Source organism: Lepisosteus oculatus, chromosome 16 (assembly GCF_040954835.1).
Source record: "Lepisosteus oculatus isolate fLepOcu1 chromosome 16, fLepOcu1.hap2, whole genome shotgun sequence".
NCBI classification, from domain to species: domain Eukaryota; kingdom Metazoa; phylum Chordata; class Actinopteri; order Semionotiformes; family Lepisosteidae; genus Lepisosteus; species Lepisosteus oculatus.
In genome coordinates this window covers 14324997-14344758 of record NC_090711.1, presented here as the reverse complement: position 1 = coordinate 14344758, position 19762 = coordinate 14324997, and the positions used below count along the sequence as shown (strand labels likewise).

General features: G+C 47.0%; 1 protein-coding gene across 4 annotated transcripts in view; it reads left to right on the top strand.

Annotated features, from left to right (window-relative positions):
* dlgap4b (discs, large (Drosophila) homolog-associated protein 4b) overlaps nucleotides 1-19762 on the top strand; it is a 263244-nt gene that overhangs the window by 181122 nt on the left and 62360 nt on the right. For 2 of the 4 annotated variants that reach the window (XM_069179620.1, XM_069179619.1), the window contains exons 4-6: nucleotides 15772-17063; nucleotides 17581-17807; nucleotides 19176-19262. In XM_069179620.1, coding sequence (XP_069035721.1) covers nucleotides 15840-17063; nucleotides 17581-17807; nucleotides 19176-19262 — 1538 coding nt within the window. In that variant the 5' untranslated portion in view covers nucleotides 15772-15839. The remainder of the gene's footprint in view (nucleotides 1-15771; nucleotides 17064-17580; nucleotides 17808-19175; nucleotides 19263-19762) is intronic. The other 2 variants (XM_069179621.1, XM_069179623.1) reach the window with 2 other exon arrangements.

The following is a 19762-nucleotide window of genomic DNA, read 5'->3' as shown; positions in this document are numbered from 1 at the left end:
CTGGGAAAAAAAAAGGTTGCTGCTGGAAGAACTGTCAGTGGGGCCAGCAGGGGGCGCTCACCCTGCGGTCCATGTGGGTCCTAATGCCCCAGTATAGTGACGGGGACATCGGATGAGATGTAAAACCGAGGTCCCGACTCTCTGTGGTCATTAAAAATCCCAGGGCATTTCTCGAAAAGAGTAGGGGTGTAACCCCAGGGTCCTGGCCAATCATGGCCTCCTAATAATCCCCATCTATGAATTGGCTTCATTACTCTGCTCTCCTCCCCAGTAATAGCTGATGTGTGGTGAGTGTACTGGTGCACTATGGCTGCTGTCACATCATCCAGGTGGGGCTGCACATTGGTGGTGGTTGAGGGGAGTCCCCATTACCTGTAAAGCACTTTGAGTGGAGTGTCCAGAAAAGCGCTATATAAGTGTAAGCAATTATTATTATTATTATTATTATTATTATTATTATTATTATTATTATTATTATTATTAGAGAAGGAAGGCACTGCCACAATATGACCTGGCCTGTCTCTGAGATACTGAGAGGCAGACTGGCGATGACTCTGTGCTTCGCTCTGTTAGTATCTCATTCACTGATTCCCTGTGTGTCACTCTGAACAAATTACTGACCTTCCTTGAGCTTCTTCTTTTGCCTGAAACTACTGCAACAGGTGTTGAGCCTTCAATTTTCTCCCCTGTGATCTGTCAGTGGCTGTGGATAAACGTGTTATCACATTGTTAGGCACAAACAGAAGTCTGTTACTGTCCTGACCAGTGATATTTCTTAAACACATACTGCTTTGCCTCTGACATAAGTTATGAATTCAGTTTTAGAAATACGTCTGATACATTTTTGCAAACTAAGATATTGCTCGTTACATTAACAAAATCAGTGCAGAAGTGTGTTTTGGGAGCCTTCAGTATCGGTGTTTATGTTTCTGTGAAGGTAATGGCAAAATGTGTGCCCGTTGTGGTCCTTCAGGAAAAGTTGTGACACAGCATTGGCAGCAGCCTTATCACCCTGCAACCCACAACTGGCAGCCCCACTGAAGCTCAGCAGCTTTGAGCGTGGTCAGTAACTGGATGACTTCCTGGGAAAGCAAAGGATGCCGCTGGAAGAGGTGTTAGTGGGTCCAGCAGGGGGCACTCACCCTGCGGTCTGTGTGGGTCCTAATGCCCCAGTATAGTGACGGGAACACTACATTGTAAAAAAGGTGCCGTCCTTCAGATGACCCTCTGTGGTCCTGACTCTCTGTGGTCATGAAAAATCCCAGGGCGTTTCTCGAAAAAAGTAGGGGTGTTACCTCGGCATCCTAGCCAAATTTCCCCCTGGTCTTTACTAATCATGACTTCCTAATAATCCCCATCCATGAACTGGCTTCCTCACTCTGTTCTCCTCCCCACTGAAAGCTGTTATGTGGTGAGTGAACTGGCACACTATGGCTGCCGTCGCATCATCCAGGGGCATTTGGAGGGGAGTCCTCATTACCTGTAAAACACTTTGAGTGGAGAGTCCAGAAAAGCATTATATAAGTATAAGGAATTCTTCTTATTATGATTATTATTGAAGATCCACTAGCTTTTATAACTTCATAACTCCTTATGTCTGAAGGAACTGTTTTCAGATCTTCATTTTGTCAATTTCATGTTCTTGGTGTCCTAGAAAACAATCATGACACTCCTGAGGTATAACTCAATGTATTTAAAAACCCTGCTGGACTACAGTACAGCCCTAGGGAGCTGGAGCGCGTTCGTGTGATCCACAGCCCCACCTGGTGGCTGCTAATGGAAATGCACTTTTCCCAGTACCTTGTCTCTGCCTATATGGCACCATGTAAGGTCAGTGAGAATTGGGTGAGCCAAGGACTCCCTTCCTTGCCCTGACAGATGGCTGCTCATGGTGTGCAGGACTGATGACAGGCTGCTTCATGAAACTGCACACGGCAGAGAAAAGCCTCATCGGTTCTGGAGAAAACACACTTCACCATCACCTGTATGTAGGTCATAATGATCAATCAATACCAAGCAGTATGAATCAAAAACTATATACAAACAGAAACTGGAAGCCAGACAGAAGAGAGGAGAGCAGTCAAGCAAAGAGATGGCTGCTTAAAAGTGAGTTCAATTATTTTAAAAAAAGGACAAGTCAGACTGCTTTGTTTTGGTATCAATATATTGCATTATGCACAATGAGTAACAAGCCTCCTGGCTTTCTAAAAATGCTGAACTGCACACATTTTCCTTGTAGTAAAAGCCTTAGTCTGTGTTGTAGATATCGATCGATGGCATATCGGACCTCAAACGCACTGTGTTAATGTAAACAGTCCCGCAGATCTCAGAGCCCCTGGAGAGTACTGAAGGCCTTTTCCAACATGAGAAACACCTCAGCTCGAGCTCTGGCCTTCAGTCTGCCAGGCTGTTAACCCCCTAAGCGCCGGGTTGCAGGGCAGAGGAACTCGGACAGATAGTCTGCTCCACCGTGCTGGGAGTCCTTCACCCTGATGAGACGAAAGAACCGGCTCACTCTGCAGGCACCTGGTCAGGCTGGCTTTCACCCTGGAGCAGGTTGGAAAGGCCTGCTGTTTCACTTCTCTGCTGATGATACACTGATGGGTGTGTGAGTTCCCTGATTGACAGGCAGTGTCTGTCTTCACTGTGTGTCTGACGGAAATGCAGTCATGGTTGGTGTCTAATTGGTCAAAATGAAGACTCCACATCAGCAATTGGAACTGTTTGTTATCTCTTGAGAAACACTGTTGAAGTCAAACCCCACCTGGGTAAGGAGAAGGCTGAGATGCTGGTTCGTGCCTTTACAAGTTCCTCTCCTGACTCCAGTCTGCTGCCCTGCGCTTGTCTCTCTGATCATCTCACTGCAGTGCTGAGGTGTTCTGTGCTTCCGTGAGTGGACTTCAAGGTAGCAACGATATCTGTTACACCTGCCCGCAGCAAAGTAGTATCACAAGAACAGAGGACCCCAATAACACCAGCCCACAGGACCCCAGAAATACCAGAACACAGGATCCCAGGTACACTAGCCTATAGGACCCCAGTTACACCAGTGTTCCACCAACCCATGGTATCCCAGTATACCAGAACATTTACACCAGCGCACAGGACTACAGTAATACCAGAACACAGGACCCCAGTTACACCAGAACAGATTACCCCATTTACACCAGAGTTATACCAGGCCACAGGATCCCAGTAACACCAGAGTTACACCAGAGGCCACAGGACCTCAGTAACACCAGAGTTAAACCAGGCCACAGGACCCCAGTAACACCAGCCCACAGGACCCCAGTTTCACCAGAGTTACACCAGTAACACCCCAGTAACACCAACACTAGAAGACCCCAGTTACAATAGCATGCAGTGTTCCAGTTACAACAGCACTCAGAGAAACCAGTTACTCCAGTAGTGTGAACCTCAATGACACCAGCACCAAGGGCCCCAGTTACACCAGTGCATACAACCCTATAGGAGTTTACCCTGGCTCTGGGAATAGGGCATCACAAACACATGTATCTTTTATCTGCTTGATTCCTTGCCTCAAGTCTCAACAACTGCCATTTGTATTTTTTCGACAGTGACAGAAAAGAGTTAAAGACACAGTCTCGGCTGAGTGGCACTGATTTTCAAAGGCTTGGCTCTCCTCTGCTGAAGAGCTAGCCTTCTCTCTCTCTCTGATCTCCAGCTGCTCGCCGTCTGTCTCATGCTTGGGACTGGAAATGGCTGGGTGGGACAGCTACAGTGCCGGGTCTGATGAAGCAGATTAGAAAGAACACAATAGTTGAGCTGAACCCCTTTCTAATTTAGAATGTTTTTTTCTATCTTTCTCAACCCCCATCTTTAGATTTCAGATTTTCTTTCATCAAGAAAGAAAAAATGATCGTCAACTCGGTACTAATTTCTTCAGCTAGAATATCGACTCACATTTTATGGAGCAAGTGAAAGCTGCCAGAAAAGGCTGGAATTACTTTTTCGTGTCTGTTGGAGGTGTGTCTGGCGCAGACTGCATTTAATAGCTTCAGAAGTCTACCCCAGTACAAAGCAGGGGTCTAAGCAAACCGTTGTCCCAGTGGCAGCACATGATAAATTGAGGTTTTCTGTCTAGTGAAAGCCAAAAAACCTTGGGATGCTGCAATCTGCCATCCAGTAACACCATATTTATCATTTGTGATTAGTCAAATGTTTGATTTTGGGACATATCCCTCCTCTCTGTGTGTCCCTGACAGTTGCTGACTGGAGAGCACAATCATATTTCGGGGGAGAGGCCTGGAGATCTTGATTTAAACAGCTCTGCTGTCTGTCACGCCCCGCCCTTGCAAATGCCATAATATTTCCAAACCCACTGTTTCACGATCCCATTCCTGACTGAACCCATCACATTCTCACAGGCACCAGATTCCAAAGATTCTCACTCCTGAGCCAATTATCCAACCACGGCCCTCTCCCTTCACTGTTTAAAGTTCCCTCACCCACCAAACCGTGCTCACTTTTGAAAAGCCTCCTTTAGAGTTTTCTAGTGCGCGGTTTTTGTCTTGTTAGATTTCCCGGTTTTTGGACTTTACTTTTCCCTTTTGATCTCGTCTCTCGGATTTCGCCTTTTGCATTGTCTTCTCGGTTTGTCTCAGCTCGTTCTGGTTGACTGATCTCAAGCTTCTCCTCTCGGCCTTGCTTCTGGGTTCCGATTTTGGATTGTTTGCCTCTGCATCCCCCAGAATTCACGGCTACATGCAGGATCCCCGGAGAACTACCTGCCGGATCCCTGACACTGTCAGTAAAGGTGACAGACAGAAGCATCATTCTGTTTTGCCTCTCTTCTACCTTCCTTTAGCCTGAAAACGTCCTTCGGTAGGGATTGGATTGCCGGATGCCACTGGGTTTTTGCACTCTTGCATTTCTCTTCTGCGTGACATCCAAACACAGCTGCTGTCTCAAAATTCCTCTGTACCAACAAGGACTGGACATTCACTGCAGCTTATCTTTGCCATGGCAGAATTTTAACAATATGGGGAGTCCTTAAATTGAGAAAAAATAAGCCTTGACTGAAGGGCCTGTTGATTTTTTTCCCTGAATTCCGAGAAATATGTAAAGCGGACTAGTAATTCTGCAGCGGAGCGAACAGGCAGCGGCTTAGACAAGTATAACACAATTACTGTCAACCAATTAGATAATTATTCTCAGAGCTTCCTGATGGCTCTTTTTAATATGTATAACCCACAGTGCAACACTTTTATGCTGAAATGTAATATTGCGCTGTTCAAAACCGAGACTGAGAGAAATTGACTGTTAGCCAATAATTAAAGCTGCGTTTTAACGGACTGTAGTGGAGTGAGGAAAGACATTAAATAAGCATGTGTCGACAGACTAATCATTAAAAAATTTAAAAACATTGCCAACCTTTTGCATATTAATGCCTACTGACTGGTTTACAGGGCTGATGATTCACTCTTAAGTGAAGCCTTGTTGATCAGCAGTTAATAATCATTTTAAAAGCCGCATCAGAGCCAGGGATTAGAATGGATCACCTAGAAAAACTCAGAGCTCTACACAGCTGGCTCAGGCTCTGATCTAGAATAAAGAACACAAGACTTCATTTCTACCCATCCTGGTTGTTTGTTTTCTAGTATTTAAACTATCTGGGATCTCCCCTAGCGCTTTATTAGAATTGACTCTGTAAAGAACTGCTTCCTAAGTCATAGTGTAAGTGCAGTGCTGCTTAACTTTTGTTTGTCTCCCTGGGGTCTTATTTAATAGTTTATGTATGCATCTCAGTACTGTTTATACTTGCATCAGGTTCCTTCACAATCGCCCTTTGTTAAAGACTGAAGAGAATATGATTTGAGGGCAATATGGTGGCGCAGTGGTTAGCATTGCTGTCTTGCAGCACTGGGACCCTGGGTTCTATCAAATTCCTGGGGTACTATCTGTGTGGAGTTTGAATGTTCCCCCAGTGTTTGTTTGGTTTTCCTCTGTGTGCTCCAGTTTCCTCCCACAATTCCAAAGTTATACTGGTATGTTAATTGGCCTTGGTGTGTTTGTGTCTGTGTGAGCCCTGCAACAGACTAGCGTCCCATCCGGGGTGTATCCCACCTTTCTGGAATATGCTCCACCTCACTCGCGACCCTATACTGAATACAGCAGTTAAGAAAATGGATGGATGGAGAATAGGTTTTCCAGCCTGTCTTTGCATGACAGGTGACACAGAGTCCAAATAAACTGAGACCCATGGGGATGCTGATATAGAGGGGAAATAATGTCTGATTACTCTGAAAATAACACAGATACCATTTTGAAAACGGCCCAGTCCATCGCTGGGGTTGCTCTCCCATCCATCCAGGACATTTCTGACCGACAGTGCTTGAGGAAAGCTCTAAGCATCATCAAAGACCCCACACACCCCAGCTACAGACTGTACGACCCTCTGCCATCTGGAAAATGGTACCAGAGCATTCGGGCCCGGACTACCAGACTCAGAGTCAGTTTTTACCCCCGCAATACCAAACTACTTCCAGCCTCTCTCATCTATGATCTGAACCTCTTTATCAAAACTCAAACACACATTGAAATCTACCTCTACCTCACATGTCAAGAAGTTCATTCCCCATAATTTTCTATCCTTTATTTCATTCTGTTGATGTATGATATTGCATAGCTAATGTTGTTTTGCACATTACCTGCTTCCTAGTGTTGTTTTGCACATTATCTGTTGTTGTGTTGCACATTGCCTGTTGTTGTGTTGCACATTGCCTGTTGTTGTTTTGCACATTGCCAACAATTGTATTGTTGTTGTTTTTTTGTACTATTTACCATCTGAGAGCTTGCTAAATAGCATTTCGTTATACCATATACCTGTGTATGAGTATAATAACAATAAACTTTAACTTAAACTTAAACTTGAACTTGAAACTTGTACTTATCCTACCTAAGAGTTATGGTGTTATTAAAGCGAAAGTATATTCCTTATATTATACAACCATCCTATTCCTATTTTAATGGCCTAGTTGATGTCATAACTATAGTGATTGCCAATGACAGTCCTATTGCATTGTCAAAGCTAAATATATTGTTCTGTTTGGGTTCTGCAGAGCAATGCCTATATAAACTATTTGTAAATAAACCAATTATAGATTTAACATCAATCCATAAAAACCGGAACAAACCCGGATCATAAACTATAGGCCAGCACAGACATCTGTGACTGGTAATGTTAGGGAATCTGTTTTAAGACCATTGCTCTTCCTGAGCTATCTAGCTTCTGATAGAGTTAGCAAATAAGTTAAGTTTTCAGATTGAACAGAAAAAACAGGAGGAGTGGCAAACAGAAACGAGAGCAAGAAAATTACAATGGTAATTCTGACAACATCATGGATTAGGCACAGAACGTTATCGATAAGTGATCCATTCAGGAATTAGGAACTTACATTATACGGTATGCTTTATTGCACACGGATGTTTCTGTGTTGTAGGAAACTATACATGAAAGGGATCTGAGTGTTTATGTAGACTTTTCCTATGTACGGTATTCATCATGTGGGAAAGCAAGATCAAAAGCTAAACTGAACATGCAATTGAATGTGGAATTGAAATCAAGAGAAGTTCGGCTCAAGCTTCACGGCTACCTCATAAGACCTCACTTTGAATATTGTGTCCAGTTTTAGTCACTGTACCATTAAGAGGATAAATATAGTCCTAGAGTTTAAATAACTTCAAGAGTTATTCCTGGTTTTAGGGATTTGTCATGTGATGACTGGTTAAAGGACCTGAATTTCTTCTGTTCAGAAGTACAGAGAACTGAGAGGAGACCTTATTCAAATTGTTCAAATAAAAGATTAGAAACGTGTATGCGCAGGGTCAGTATGGCAGTCTACTTCACTGTGGTCACAAGTGGAAACTAAAAGGCATGGAGAATAGAAAATGTTTCTTTACATGGAGAGAAGATACACCATGAACAGACTGCAACCCAGGAGGTAGGGTTCCTTCAAGAACAGCTTGGATGAAATTACTTTGTTTCCTAAGCTATATTTTCCCAATGTCTAAAAATGCACTAGACCAGATGCAAAACATAAAGCTGGCTACCTTTTGGCTAATGAGTGATTACTTTTAAGTACTTAATTTCCATACACAAACACAATATGGTCAAACAGTGTAAACTTTTCTAGATTTTGTTTGTTATGCAGAATTATAGTGACTTCCTACCTATCTTCTAACTCCAGATTGTGTGAGAGTGTGAAATACCCACAGGGTGGGAGAAGTGGCTTACAGTACTTCCGTCTCATGACTCAGACTGTTTGTATGTTCTCCCCTGGGTGATGTCTGTGTGGTTTATATGTTCTTCCCGTGTTCACGTGGTCTAAAAACATGCTGGTGGGATAACTTCCTTTTGGACTCGTTCGCCTGCGCTCCCCCCATGCACCAGATCACCACCATCTTCACCCCCTGTGTTTCTACCTGCCCTGATCCTGCTGTGTCTTCCATGAAGTCCTACTCCAGTCACTTCCGGATTATACAGTACCATCATAGGGTCTTTAAGTACGCATTTCACGGGAGTCAGAACTGATGCCTGTGACAGGATACAAAAATCTTCTTCTAGTCTGAAGGTATCATTCAAGGGTAAGTGCTGGTAGCTCCTGCAGTGTATGTTAGTTGAAGTATAAATGTAGCATGATGACATCCCCCATGGCTTTCTTTCATTTGTCATCTTTTTTCTGTTCTTACTGCTAATTCACAGGTGCTTAGCAAGTCACAAGGTCAGTCAGTAATACATGCGAAGGATATGACTCCTTAAACTCACCCAACACCAGCAGCACTCAGACAGCTGTGTTCCACCACAGATTCCAGTCACATCCAGCTGGTGACAATGCCAACCAATGTAGGGCTCAGGCTGAGAACTGAGTGAGCTCCTTTACTGATCGTAGCTTCTCTTTACGTGAAGGTAATATGTAAGTAGTAAACGCCCAGGGTTTTGTTAGCTAGAAAAAATAATTTGCCATACCACGCCATCCATTCATCCATTTTCTAATCTGTTTTATCAAGTAAGGGATCTCATGGGAAGTCTGAACCTATCCCAGCAAGCAATGGGCTTTGTTTTATTGCCAAAGGTCAGAGGTCAGGTGGCCTGGCTACACTTTGTGTTGATGATCTAAGCAGAGGTCTCCTCTCTCTCACCATCATCCACAACAGCCTACATTGCCCCTTTCAGCCATTTCAGCAGTTCTGTCCAGCCAGATAGTTTCTGTTGTGCAGATGCACGGACGAGAGCCGAGCAGTGTTGGCCGATAGGATGACCTCAAGTCCACTGCGCTTCAGCTTTCTGCTCCTCACAAAGGCCTGAGGCTTGCCGCACTGGTCTCTGTTGTTGCTCAGCCCCCTCAGCGAAGGCACATCCAGGTTTTTCTTTTCAATTAAACGCGAAGCTTACGGCAGGGCTGTGCAGTTTCTTTAATGGGGTCATAAAAAACAGCCTCCCCGCTGATTAAAGACAGGAGCTGTTGTCTCCAAGACTCCAGGAGCACGGCCTGCTTCCTTGTCCAGCAGGGGCTCGTGGCACATAGAGAAACTGTCAGCCTGCGACCTTGCCTCTTACAGCAGAGCTCACTTTGGCCACTGTTCTTCAGTTCCAGGCTAAATAGGTGTATTTCAATTACATTTGGACTTGAATGTCCCCATTCCCTTTCCAGCATACTGCATATGGTGTAGCTTTTATACTGCAGATTGTGTGCTATGGAGTGCAGGGATGCAAAGAGGATTCCCTAAAGTTGCATAAAGATTTAATGCACTGCAAGGTTTGTGAGGAAAGCAAATCCATATCATATTTATATGAATCCAATATATGAATCAATAGATAACTGTACTTGAAACATTAGTGCAAATGAAATATGCAGCTCCTGGTGCTGGTCTATAAGTAACAACCTGCAGCTTTAATAACCTGGAAAGATCAGACTGATAGGCAGTGGCAGATCCACACTATGGCACAGCTGTCTGGCAGGCGTGCAGTGAGCCTGCTCTGCGTGCATTGATCTGAGAGTCACACCGCGCTAGTCCCGGCTGAAGCTGGATGACTCAGGACCCACAGCAGCACAGCCTGATCTCTCCTCTCGCTAATTACAACATGAGAAATAGCACAATCTGAACCGCAGATTCACATCAGAGTACAATTAGTGGGTCTTTATTCTTCAAGAATAATGGAATGATTTGTCTTGCAAATGGGATCCAAGACTCTATGGATCATCTCCCTCTTGCCCAGCCCTACGATTATTCACACACTGTAATTCACCTCGGCTCTCATTTGACACTAAGAAAAGGGAGTTTGCCGTTCTCTTTAAAATAACCATCATCCATCAGCAGTCCTGAGGAGTGAGAATCTCATTTCTCACCCGCGCCCCTCTCCTGCCTGCTCCGAGAAAGTAGCTGGATGAACATGAAGACCCTGGTTCCTCTGCTTGTGCTCATTTTCATATAGATGTGAAGAGACTCCAGACCTGACAGCTGAGGCCCTAACAGCGCCGACGCTAACTCACTTTGACAGCTGCGCTAAAGAGAGAAGTCGCTGGCGTTTTTAGGGAGAGGAGCCCTGTCATCTTGTCCAGAAATTGCATTTACGGTTTACAAAGGCTGCCTGACTCTTGGCCGTGCTCCGGAGAAATGATATTTCTGCTGCTGGATACGGTATATTCAAATGCAGATTTGAAGTGATGCATTGTACCATTTGCCAAGCTGGGGCTGAGTTACAGGTTTGGGCAGAAATGGAAAACTTTAGAGGGTAAGGGAAGTGAAAGGCATGCACACACTCACATTCACTCTCACATTTTCATCTGCCAGCCTGTCAGTCAGTTGCCCTGTGGCTGAGCGACTTTAAAACTGGAGGTCAGAAAGGGCATCAGTTCTCCAGTGCTGAATTCGCCAGTCCTATCTGTTTTTTCCTCAGAGTCTGCCCTTTCAACCATTGACACTGCTGCCCGCTGCTGTCTATCATGCCAGTCTGTATTCTGCCTGCCTGTGTGAAGGGAGCTTGATAAGATAAGATAAGCTGCAGTGGGCTGCCAGTTGTGAGCTGCAGGGTGACATAAGAGATCACTTCATTAGCCCTATACAATTTCTTGCATTAGGAATTGGTCTTTTTCACATACCTCAACTTGCTCTACATGAGACACACAGGCAGGGAGAGAAGCTTGGGGTCAGAGCGCAGGATCAGCCATTTACACCCCTGGAGCAGCTGGGGTTAAGGGCCTTGCTCAGGGGCCCTCAGTTCTGACTCCTGTGAAATGCGTAGTTAAAGACCCTATGATGGTACTGTATTATCCGGAAGTGACTGGAGTAGGACATCAGGGAAGACACAGCAGGATCAGGCCAGGTAGAAACACATGGGGGTGATGATGGCGGTGATCTGGTGCATGGGGGGAGCGCAGGCGAACGAGTCCAAAAGAAAGTCCAAAGGGGGAAATTAGGGCACAGTCCAGGTGCCAGAAGATCCATCCGAGATGAACACAGAGATACAGATAGTTAAAACCTTGACGGGACAAGGCGCTCCGAGCCCCGGACTCAGTAGGTCAGGACATCTGGGGATAAGGCCTTGGCCTCAGTCTGCTCCTGAGCCCGGTGGATAGGTGGGCCTTCAGACGTCCATCTCCCAAACTGAACTACAGAGACGCTGGGCTTGAATGGAGAAAAGGGGATAAGACACAGCTGGGAGAAATAAAACTGGGAACGAAAAATTCCCTCAAGAAAGAGAGCCCTCAAGAGGAGGGATGACAACCATGACATGGCCAAGGAAAGGGGCTTCCTCGGAGGTAGGCACAGCAAGCCGCTGAGCTGGAAGTAAAAGTAATTTAGCCAGCACCTGGGTATCGGAGTTAACAAGAAGCGGGTTGCACAGATGTTGGGGGTGGCAGCCGGCAACTGGCATGCTGTGGAAATTTCGGGCACAGGGAGCGTCTGTGAACCCCCCAACCCCAGGACCCGCCCCTGCACATTTACAGGAGCTGCTTCTGTCTTCACCCTCTACAAGGCCCCCAGATGGGACTGGAAGTCTCTAGTGGTCAGAATTATGGCCATGAGTGGGAGTGGCTTCAGATCTTTATTGCTCCACTTAGCTCGTGGGGAATCAAGACAATCCCTGTTAAGATCATGTATTATAGATCGAGAGGACCAGTGGATCCAGTGCAGAGAAATAAACAGAGGGCGAAACACTATAACCAAGAGCGTAGTCCAGAGGTGGTAGTCGAGTATAGAGCTGAGTTCTAATAAGCTGGGCATCCGATAAAGTAAGCCAAGTGTATTAAGTCCAAGATCCACAATCCGTAGTCAAAAGTCAAACAGAGTTCGAAAAACCAGGTATCTAATATCCTACAATCCAAGGGCAACAAACCAGAAACGAAGTGCGCAAGCCGAGGTCAAAGGGAAGTAAGTTCAAAAAGCCTGAAAGAGTTATCCAAGACGAAAACGTTGGGAGTAGGCAGCTCAATGGCAGAGAATGTCCAAGACTGAGCAGTTTGAGTTGTGATGGGGTGTCCTAAAATGGGGCAGTGGCGAGGGGCATGGTGATAGAACAGGTGAGCAGGCTGGTTAGGTGCTTCGGTCAGATACAGGAGTTGTAACACCCAGGACGTGTTGTGGGCAGCAGGGAAGATGAGAGAAATGGCAGAGGTCAGTTTTGAACTAGACAGGCCGAACGGGCTCATCTCATTTGTGGTTAAGTATATTCCTTTTGTGGCTTGTTCAAGCAACGCACTGACCAGACCAGTCTGCACATCCTTTCTCAATCGGAATCTGAGTAATTTCCTTGTGAGACTTTCTCCCCTGGAGGTTTTCGAGGGTGATGAAGCTGCACTTGTGCAAGAGCTGGGACTATTTTTATTCAGAATAAACATCAGCCCAAGAGGAATGATTAACATGGCCAATCACCGATCAGCTGGGAATTGTAGGAGAAACGCAGAGGGCAGTTTCCAGCAGTCATTAACCACTGCATACTTCTCTGTGTCAATACAGGACACTCTGAGCATCCATCCTGCACAGTAAGAGCCTGGAGGTCCTAGACCGAAGTTGACATTAAAATATTTTTTATCTGGCTGGAAGATTTAACCCCCCTCTCTTCCTGCTACAGCATATGGTTGTTGTTTTAACCAGAATTTCGAGAACTTTATCTGAAATGAAAAATCACAGGATGTAAGCTTTCTGTCTTTGTGAAGTGTTTCCCTTCTACAGTGAGTCACAATATTTAGCTACACTAGCTGGTTTTGGGGACTCCTTGTGGTTTGGTGAAAGATATACTCCACCGTCACTGGTATTGTATCAAAACTGTTGGCTTTATAAATTCAAAATCTCAAAAGCTTTATACTTAAAATGGAGCTGTCTCCCACACCAGGTCAAGTCTTGTATTTTCAGGTAGTTGCTCTGATTTCTTCATTGCATGTTAGCTGATGGGGGAACAAGACCAATACACCACCTGCTGGGCAGATTTCGTTCTGCAAGACAGCGCCTGGGAAGATGGATGTGGTCAGGTGACAGGTTGTTAGTTTTTCCTCCTGGACTTTTGAGTACTAAAGAGGGCTACTTTGACACAGATTATTAAATAAGTTAAATAAAAACATAATATAAACAGCAGCTTGTTGAGAGATCTCTACTCCAGACCTGGAAAAGACAACTGATTTCCAAATATTGGAGGAAAATTGTGGAGAGCAAGTAAATATATAATTCGATTATAGAATACCTACAGGTGCCATTTACTTTGACACTGTCATGGTAAAATGAGCACCTTGAAATACAGTGGCATTTTCCAGTTATCATCTACATTGCTGTGCCTCAGAGTTACTGCTGTATCTTCTCATGAGTATCTGCTTTGTGCCAGCAAAAACCACCCCAATACTTCTGTTTATGTCCTCTCCCTTTTATGCCTGGTGTTGTGCTGTAAAAATACATACAGTATATAATCTCAGCATAGTGTTGGTTTATTCTAACACAGTGGGATTCTGTGTTATGTATGCTTTTCTGAGTATTGCTCAAACATACTTATTCCATATTCTACTGAGAGTAAGTAGTGTCCCTTGAAGTGCACTGCCACATATTCTGTCTAGATTTTCCTGGTTTTTGTCGAGCAAAGCGTTTCTGAAAGTTTTTTCCTGGCATGCCGAAGGAGGACATGAGGAGGGGAAGGGTATTGGTGTGACACAACCTTCTGCCGCGCTTGGTTTCGCCATTCAGCTTCAACAAAAGCAGGAAGCCGAAGGATCAATAAGTGAGCAGGACGCACAGGGACAACAGGAAGGTGCCGAGGACATGAACCGTTTCTTTAGGGCGATGATGATGTAGAAAATATGATTGTATGCTTTGTTCATTTATTTCTACTGCAAATGCAACTGGCAGGAGTATTTCATAATGATTGCTTCAAGGGAGATTAATTTAGATTTGCCATGCTCTACTCTTTAAGGATAACTGTGGTTGTATTTATTTTTAAACACACCCATTGTTGAATCCGGATATCCTTCTAAAGAAGTCAGGGGGCTGAGATCTTGTCTCTTCGGAACACTGTTTCCACTTTGAGGCATGATGGACTGAGCAGAGGCAGTACTTTGATGGGGTTGAAACACACAAGTCGGTCCTGGGCAAGGTGACATCGCCTTATTCCAGTTTATCCTGCTAAACCCGAGTCTCACTCGGAGTAAATGGCATTCGCAGGGCTGTTAACACCCTGTTGAAAGCTCTTTGATCACAGCGGAAACACAGTTTAACCAACAATAAAACCTCTAATCCACCAGCAAGAGTGTCACGCACTATGTTAATGTGAGAGGAGGGAATGGGCTTATGCGCAGTTTTCAAAACAATTTACGTAATGTGGGATCACTGCTGTTTTTCTACATGCTGGGCAATTTCCTGGAATGCGAAATCTCTTTCTCCTTTTCTTCACTCAGAGCTGAGCAAGAGCTATTCAATTTTTTAAAATATGAGATTTAGTTGAATTATTATTCCAGCTATATCACCCTGCAGCTCACAACTGGCACCCCACTGAAGCTCAGCAGCGTGAGCCTGGTCAGTACCTGGATGGGAGACCTCCTGGGAAAACCTAAGGCTGCTGCTGGAAGAGGTGTTAATGGGGCCAGCAGGAGGTGCTCACCCTGTGGTCTATGTGGGTCCTAATTCCCCAGGAAAGTGATGGGGACACTATACTGTGAAAAGGCACCGTCCTTTTGGATGAGACATAAAACTAAGGTCCTGACTCTCTGTGGTCATTTAAAATCCCAGGGCGTTTCTCAAAACGAGTAGGGGTGTAACCCTGGTGTCCTGGTCAAATTTCTCATTGGCCTTTATCAATCATGGCCTCCTAATAATCCCCATCTCTGAACTGGCTTCATCACTCTGTTCTCCTCCCCACTGAGAGCTGATGTGTGGGGAGCGTTTTGTTTCACTATGGCTGCCATCACATCATCCAGGTGGGGCTGCACAATGGTGGTGTGGAGGGGATCCCCATTACCTGTAAAGCGCTTTGAGTGGAGTGTCCAGAAAAGCGCTATATAAGTGTAAGCAATTATTATTATTATTATCATTATTAATCATAATATTTTCAATGTATCCTTGCCTTAGACAGGGAATGTGCTTCTGCCATTAATTATGTTCCCTACATTTTAATAATCTGAATGATAATAATATAATTTAATAATCTGAACTATTATTATTACAGAATTCGGTATTTAGAGAGCCCTGCGATTGCGCGCTCAGTGACCTCCACCCCTGAGCGGCTGCTGGGAATCTCACCTCTCGTCTCCCTGTGGGTTTGTCTTCCAGGATTAGCCCTCCCGGATCTGGTCTCCCCACCGCCGGCACCATGTTCTAAAGGGGATTCGCTGGCGACCATGAAAGGGTTAGGAGCCAACCGCAGCCGCCACCTGTCTGACTCCTGCGACCCGTCGGCCGGCCCCCAGGAGCCCCTGTACCCGCCCGCGCCCGACCCCCGCAGCCCGTACCTGCTCAGCCCTGGCATCGACCCCTATGGCACCATGGACCCTCTTCACTTCCCCCCGCCCACCCCCAGCTCCCTGCCCCCCGACTGCATGCTGCCCCTCAACAACCAGCTCTCCAACAGCAGCACCTTCCCCCGGATCCACTACAACTCCCACTTCGATCCGCCCGACTTGTCCCCCGGCTCGGTGCCTGGCGGGGGCAGCATTGGGGGCATCGGCACGGGCACCACCCTGGGCCCCTCTATGTCCATGGGCATGGGCATGGGCCTGGGCCTGGGCATGGGCATGAGCGGAGGCCCGATGATCACCAGCGGCTCCGCCACCATCTCGGCGGGCAGTCGGATGAACCGGCTGCCCCCCAACCTGCTGGACCAGTTCGAGAAACAGCTGCCCATCCACCGGGACGGCTTCAGCACGCTGCAGTTCCACCGCAGCGGCGCCGCCAAGCAGCGCAGCGAGAGCCCCGGCCGCATCCGCTACCTGGTGCACTCCGTGCAGAAGCTCTTCGCCAAGTCCCAGTCGCTGGAGAGCTCCAGCAAGGGCAGCCTCAATGGACGCTTCGCCAACAGCACGGGGGGCGGCGGTGGCGGCGGGGGCGGGGCGGAAGATGCCAAGCAGAGCCGGCGCAGCAAGAGCAAAGACCGGGCCAAGACGGAGGGCAGCAAACGCAGGCCCCGCTCCAACATGTCGGGCTTCTGGAGCTCCGACGACAACCTGGACGGGGACTCCGGCAGCTACCGCAACCCCATGGCCCTGATGACCCTGGGCCGCCAGGGTCCCGAGGGCCAGGCCTCATCCAAGTACTTCATGCACGCCTACAACACCATCAGCGAGCACACGCTCAAGGCCTCCAAGAGCAGCAACGACCTCAAGCTTCAGGCCTGTCCGTCTCTTCCAGGCCCTGGGGGTGGGGGTGGGGGAGGAGGGGGAGGGGGAGGAGGAGGAGGGTCTGGCGGGGACAACAAGTTTGTCAAGCGAGGCTCCTGGTCCACCCTCACCCTCAGCCAGGCCAGGCAAGTGTGCCAGAAGGGCTCGGCCACCATCGACAAAGCGCTGCTCAAGTCCAAGTCCTGCCACCAGGACCTGTCCTGCCACTACCTGCAGGTACGAGGGCAAGTGAGTATCCCTGCAGGATGCCCGGCCCCCCTTTCCTTCCCGGGCTCAAGGGTTTACCGACAAACAATCAGGCCGCCTTACTTACAGGAGCGCGGGTCTTTGGGGCTCTCTGAGATCACTGCGTGAAAAGTCAAACAGCGTCGACCGTTTTTCGAGTTTTTTTTTAATTAGCTGCAATTTTAATTGACAGGGATGGAAGCTGGAAAAGAAGATGTATCTGGCCATTAATCTGGTTAGAAAAGGCACCTTTAGAAACTATTTAAATTAACGGGAAGCTATTAGATGAGTAAGCTATTAGCGAAGCTACCACGGAGGAGTTCATCAGATTCTTGATTTTTTTTTTCAGCCTTAATTGCCACGTTAAACTTCAGTATGACAGGGGAAGTCTTTTAGTCATTGTTTGTAATTGAATCCACCCTTAGGCCCGGCTGTGGTATGAAGCAGATTGATTGTGCTGGCGGGTGTGTGCTGGCGGGTGTGTGGAGTGGGGGTCCTGACGGAACTGTGCTTCCCGCAGATCCCCCTGGGGGAGTGGAACAGCACGCTGTCCCGGGACAGAGGGGGGGGCTCCACCGAGATCCCCTGCCGGCGGATGCGCAGCGGCAGCTACATCAAGGCCATGGGCGACGAGGACAGCGAGGACTCGGAGGGCAGCCCCAAGCCCTCGCCCAAGACCGCCGCCCGCCGGCAGAGCTACCTGAAGGCCACGCAGCAGTCTCTGAGCGAGCAGCTGCCCCCACGCAAGTAAGCACCCCCCCCCTCCTCGAGACTGCCACCCACTGGAAAGGCTGTGAATCCTCTTCAGGATGTTGGGTTCTTGTCTCAGCCAGAACAGTAACTCGATCCAGGCCCACCAGCTGTAGTTATATCCTGCTGTACAGATGTGCAACCACAGTTATACAGGAAGCAGAAACAACCACCTAATAATTGTACCATGAATTCCATTTGGTTCTTAGAAATGTTACCCCACACTTGCACCCTTCAGAAAACGGCTTGTGCTCTTTAAAGGTTCCTGAAATCGACTGCTACCTGCCTAATAGTTGAAAGGTACTTTTTGGCTGAACATGCATGTAGGGTTTCCAGAAATTCCACGATCCGGTGGGTTCAGAAAATGCTGGTACAATTTCAAAATGTAAACCATTGCACGTTGGCTGAAATTCCCTAAATGGGGAATTTGGTCTGGTATTTTTCGATGGAAATCTGGGTCCTGGGCTTTTTAAAGGAGACAGCGCTGCGCCGGAGAGCTCTTTTTAAACGATGAGCCCTCTCGATGCCTCTGTGATGAGCTGTACGCAGAACGCATGAGCCTTTGCCTTCATTGGCTCTAGCTCAAACCCAGGAAGTGCTCACATTGTTAAGGAGAGGAAGTTCATGGTTTTGTTCTCAACCCTGTTGCAATAAACGTGAAATCCGCCCTTTTGTTTTCATCAGGTTCTGCTCCACGGGTGTGCAGCCTTCCGGATTTTATTCCGCCTGTCCTTTCACGTATCCCGATCCATTAATTTTTGCCTAAATTGGACTAATTTAACCAGTTACGAATTTAAACACACATTTCAACCCAGACCTGATGGACAACTGACAGTTCAATCATCCTACACTAGGGGGCAGTGCTTTGTCAAGATATTTACCCAGACGGTTCTGTTATTATTTTGGCAATATCCAGAAACTTTCAGTGTTTCTATAATGCATAACATGCACCCGTTCCAATCAGATTCCATTGGTGGTCCAGTGCATTGAGCTCTGAATGTTGTTTTAATGAAGAGCGACTGTTATTCCTGAAGGATGATGGCCTTTTAACAGACTCAAGCTGTTCTTGTAATTAAAGAGTCTCACATGCTGAATAAACACAAACGCCACTAGCGGGCTCACTGGGCAGATCTGTAATAAAATTAAGAAAATATTGCCTGTGCCGTTCTGTTCTTTCAGGGGAGTACCAGCAGTGAAAGGCAGTTGATGGAGCATCTTCAGTAGGGTCGTTGGGTTGTAGGAATGGTCTGTGATCGCAGTGCCATTAGGATTTAGAGTAAAAGTAAGACTGGTAGCCTCTTTAACGCTCAACATCCCCCCCCCTACAAACACCCACCTCCCCCCCCAAACCATGTGTCCCTGCAGATCCCGGGGCTGTTCGGTCCTGCAGGGGGACTTTGAGGGGCTGTGGTCTTCTCAGCAGAGCGTGGGCTCGCTGCTTCAGCTCAGCAGGTCAGTGTCTTGCGCGGCGGCCTGGAGCTGGCTCCCCTCGGGGGGCCGAGGGGCCCGGTCCCCCGCCCAGCACCAGAGCCCTCCCACACTGCTGACAGCTCTGCGAATTCACCACGTCTGCTGCTGTGTTTCACATCCAGAGACCTGAATCCATGTCCTCCACACGGCGGTCAGGGCAGTTCGGACACTTGGCTCTCAGAGCTGGGGGCCGCCAGCTGCAGAACTGACTTCTGATCTCCTGTGTGCCCCCTTCCTCCCAGTCAAGATCTCCCACCCCCTCACCCCCCCCAGCACTCCTGCTTTCCTTGTACTCATGTGCTTTGCATGTAGAGGCAACAGAACATAGTAAAGAAGCAGCAGGCAACCACAGCTTTGAAAGCTTTTGTCTCCAGTGTGAAATTTACTCCGCTGTTACTGGTGGCAAATAAAGTCCAGATTCTCCATTTTTTAAGGGACATATATTTGTGTTTATTTTCTGTCTGGTTAACCAGCAATGTGTG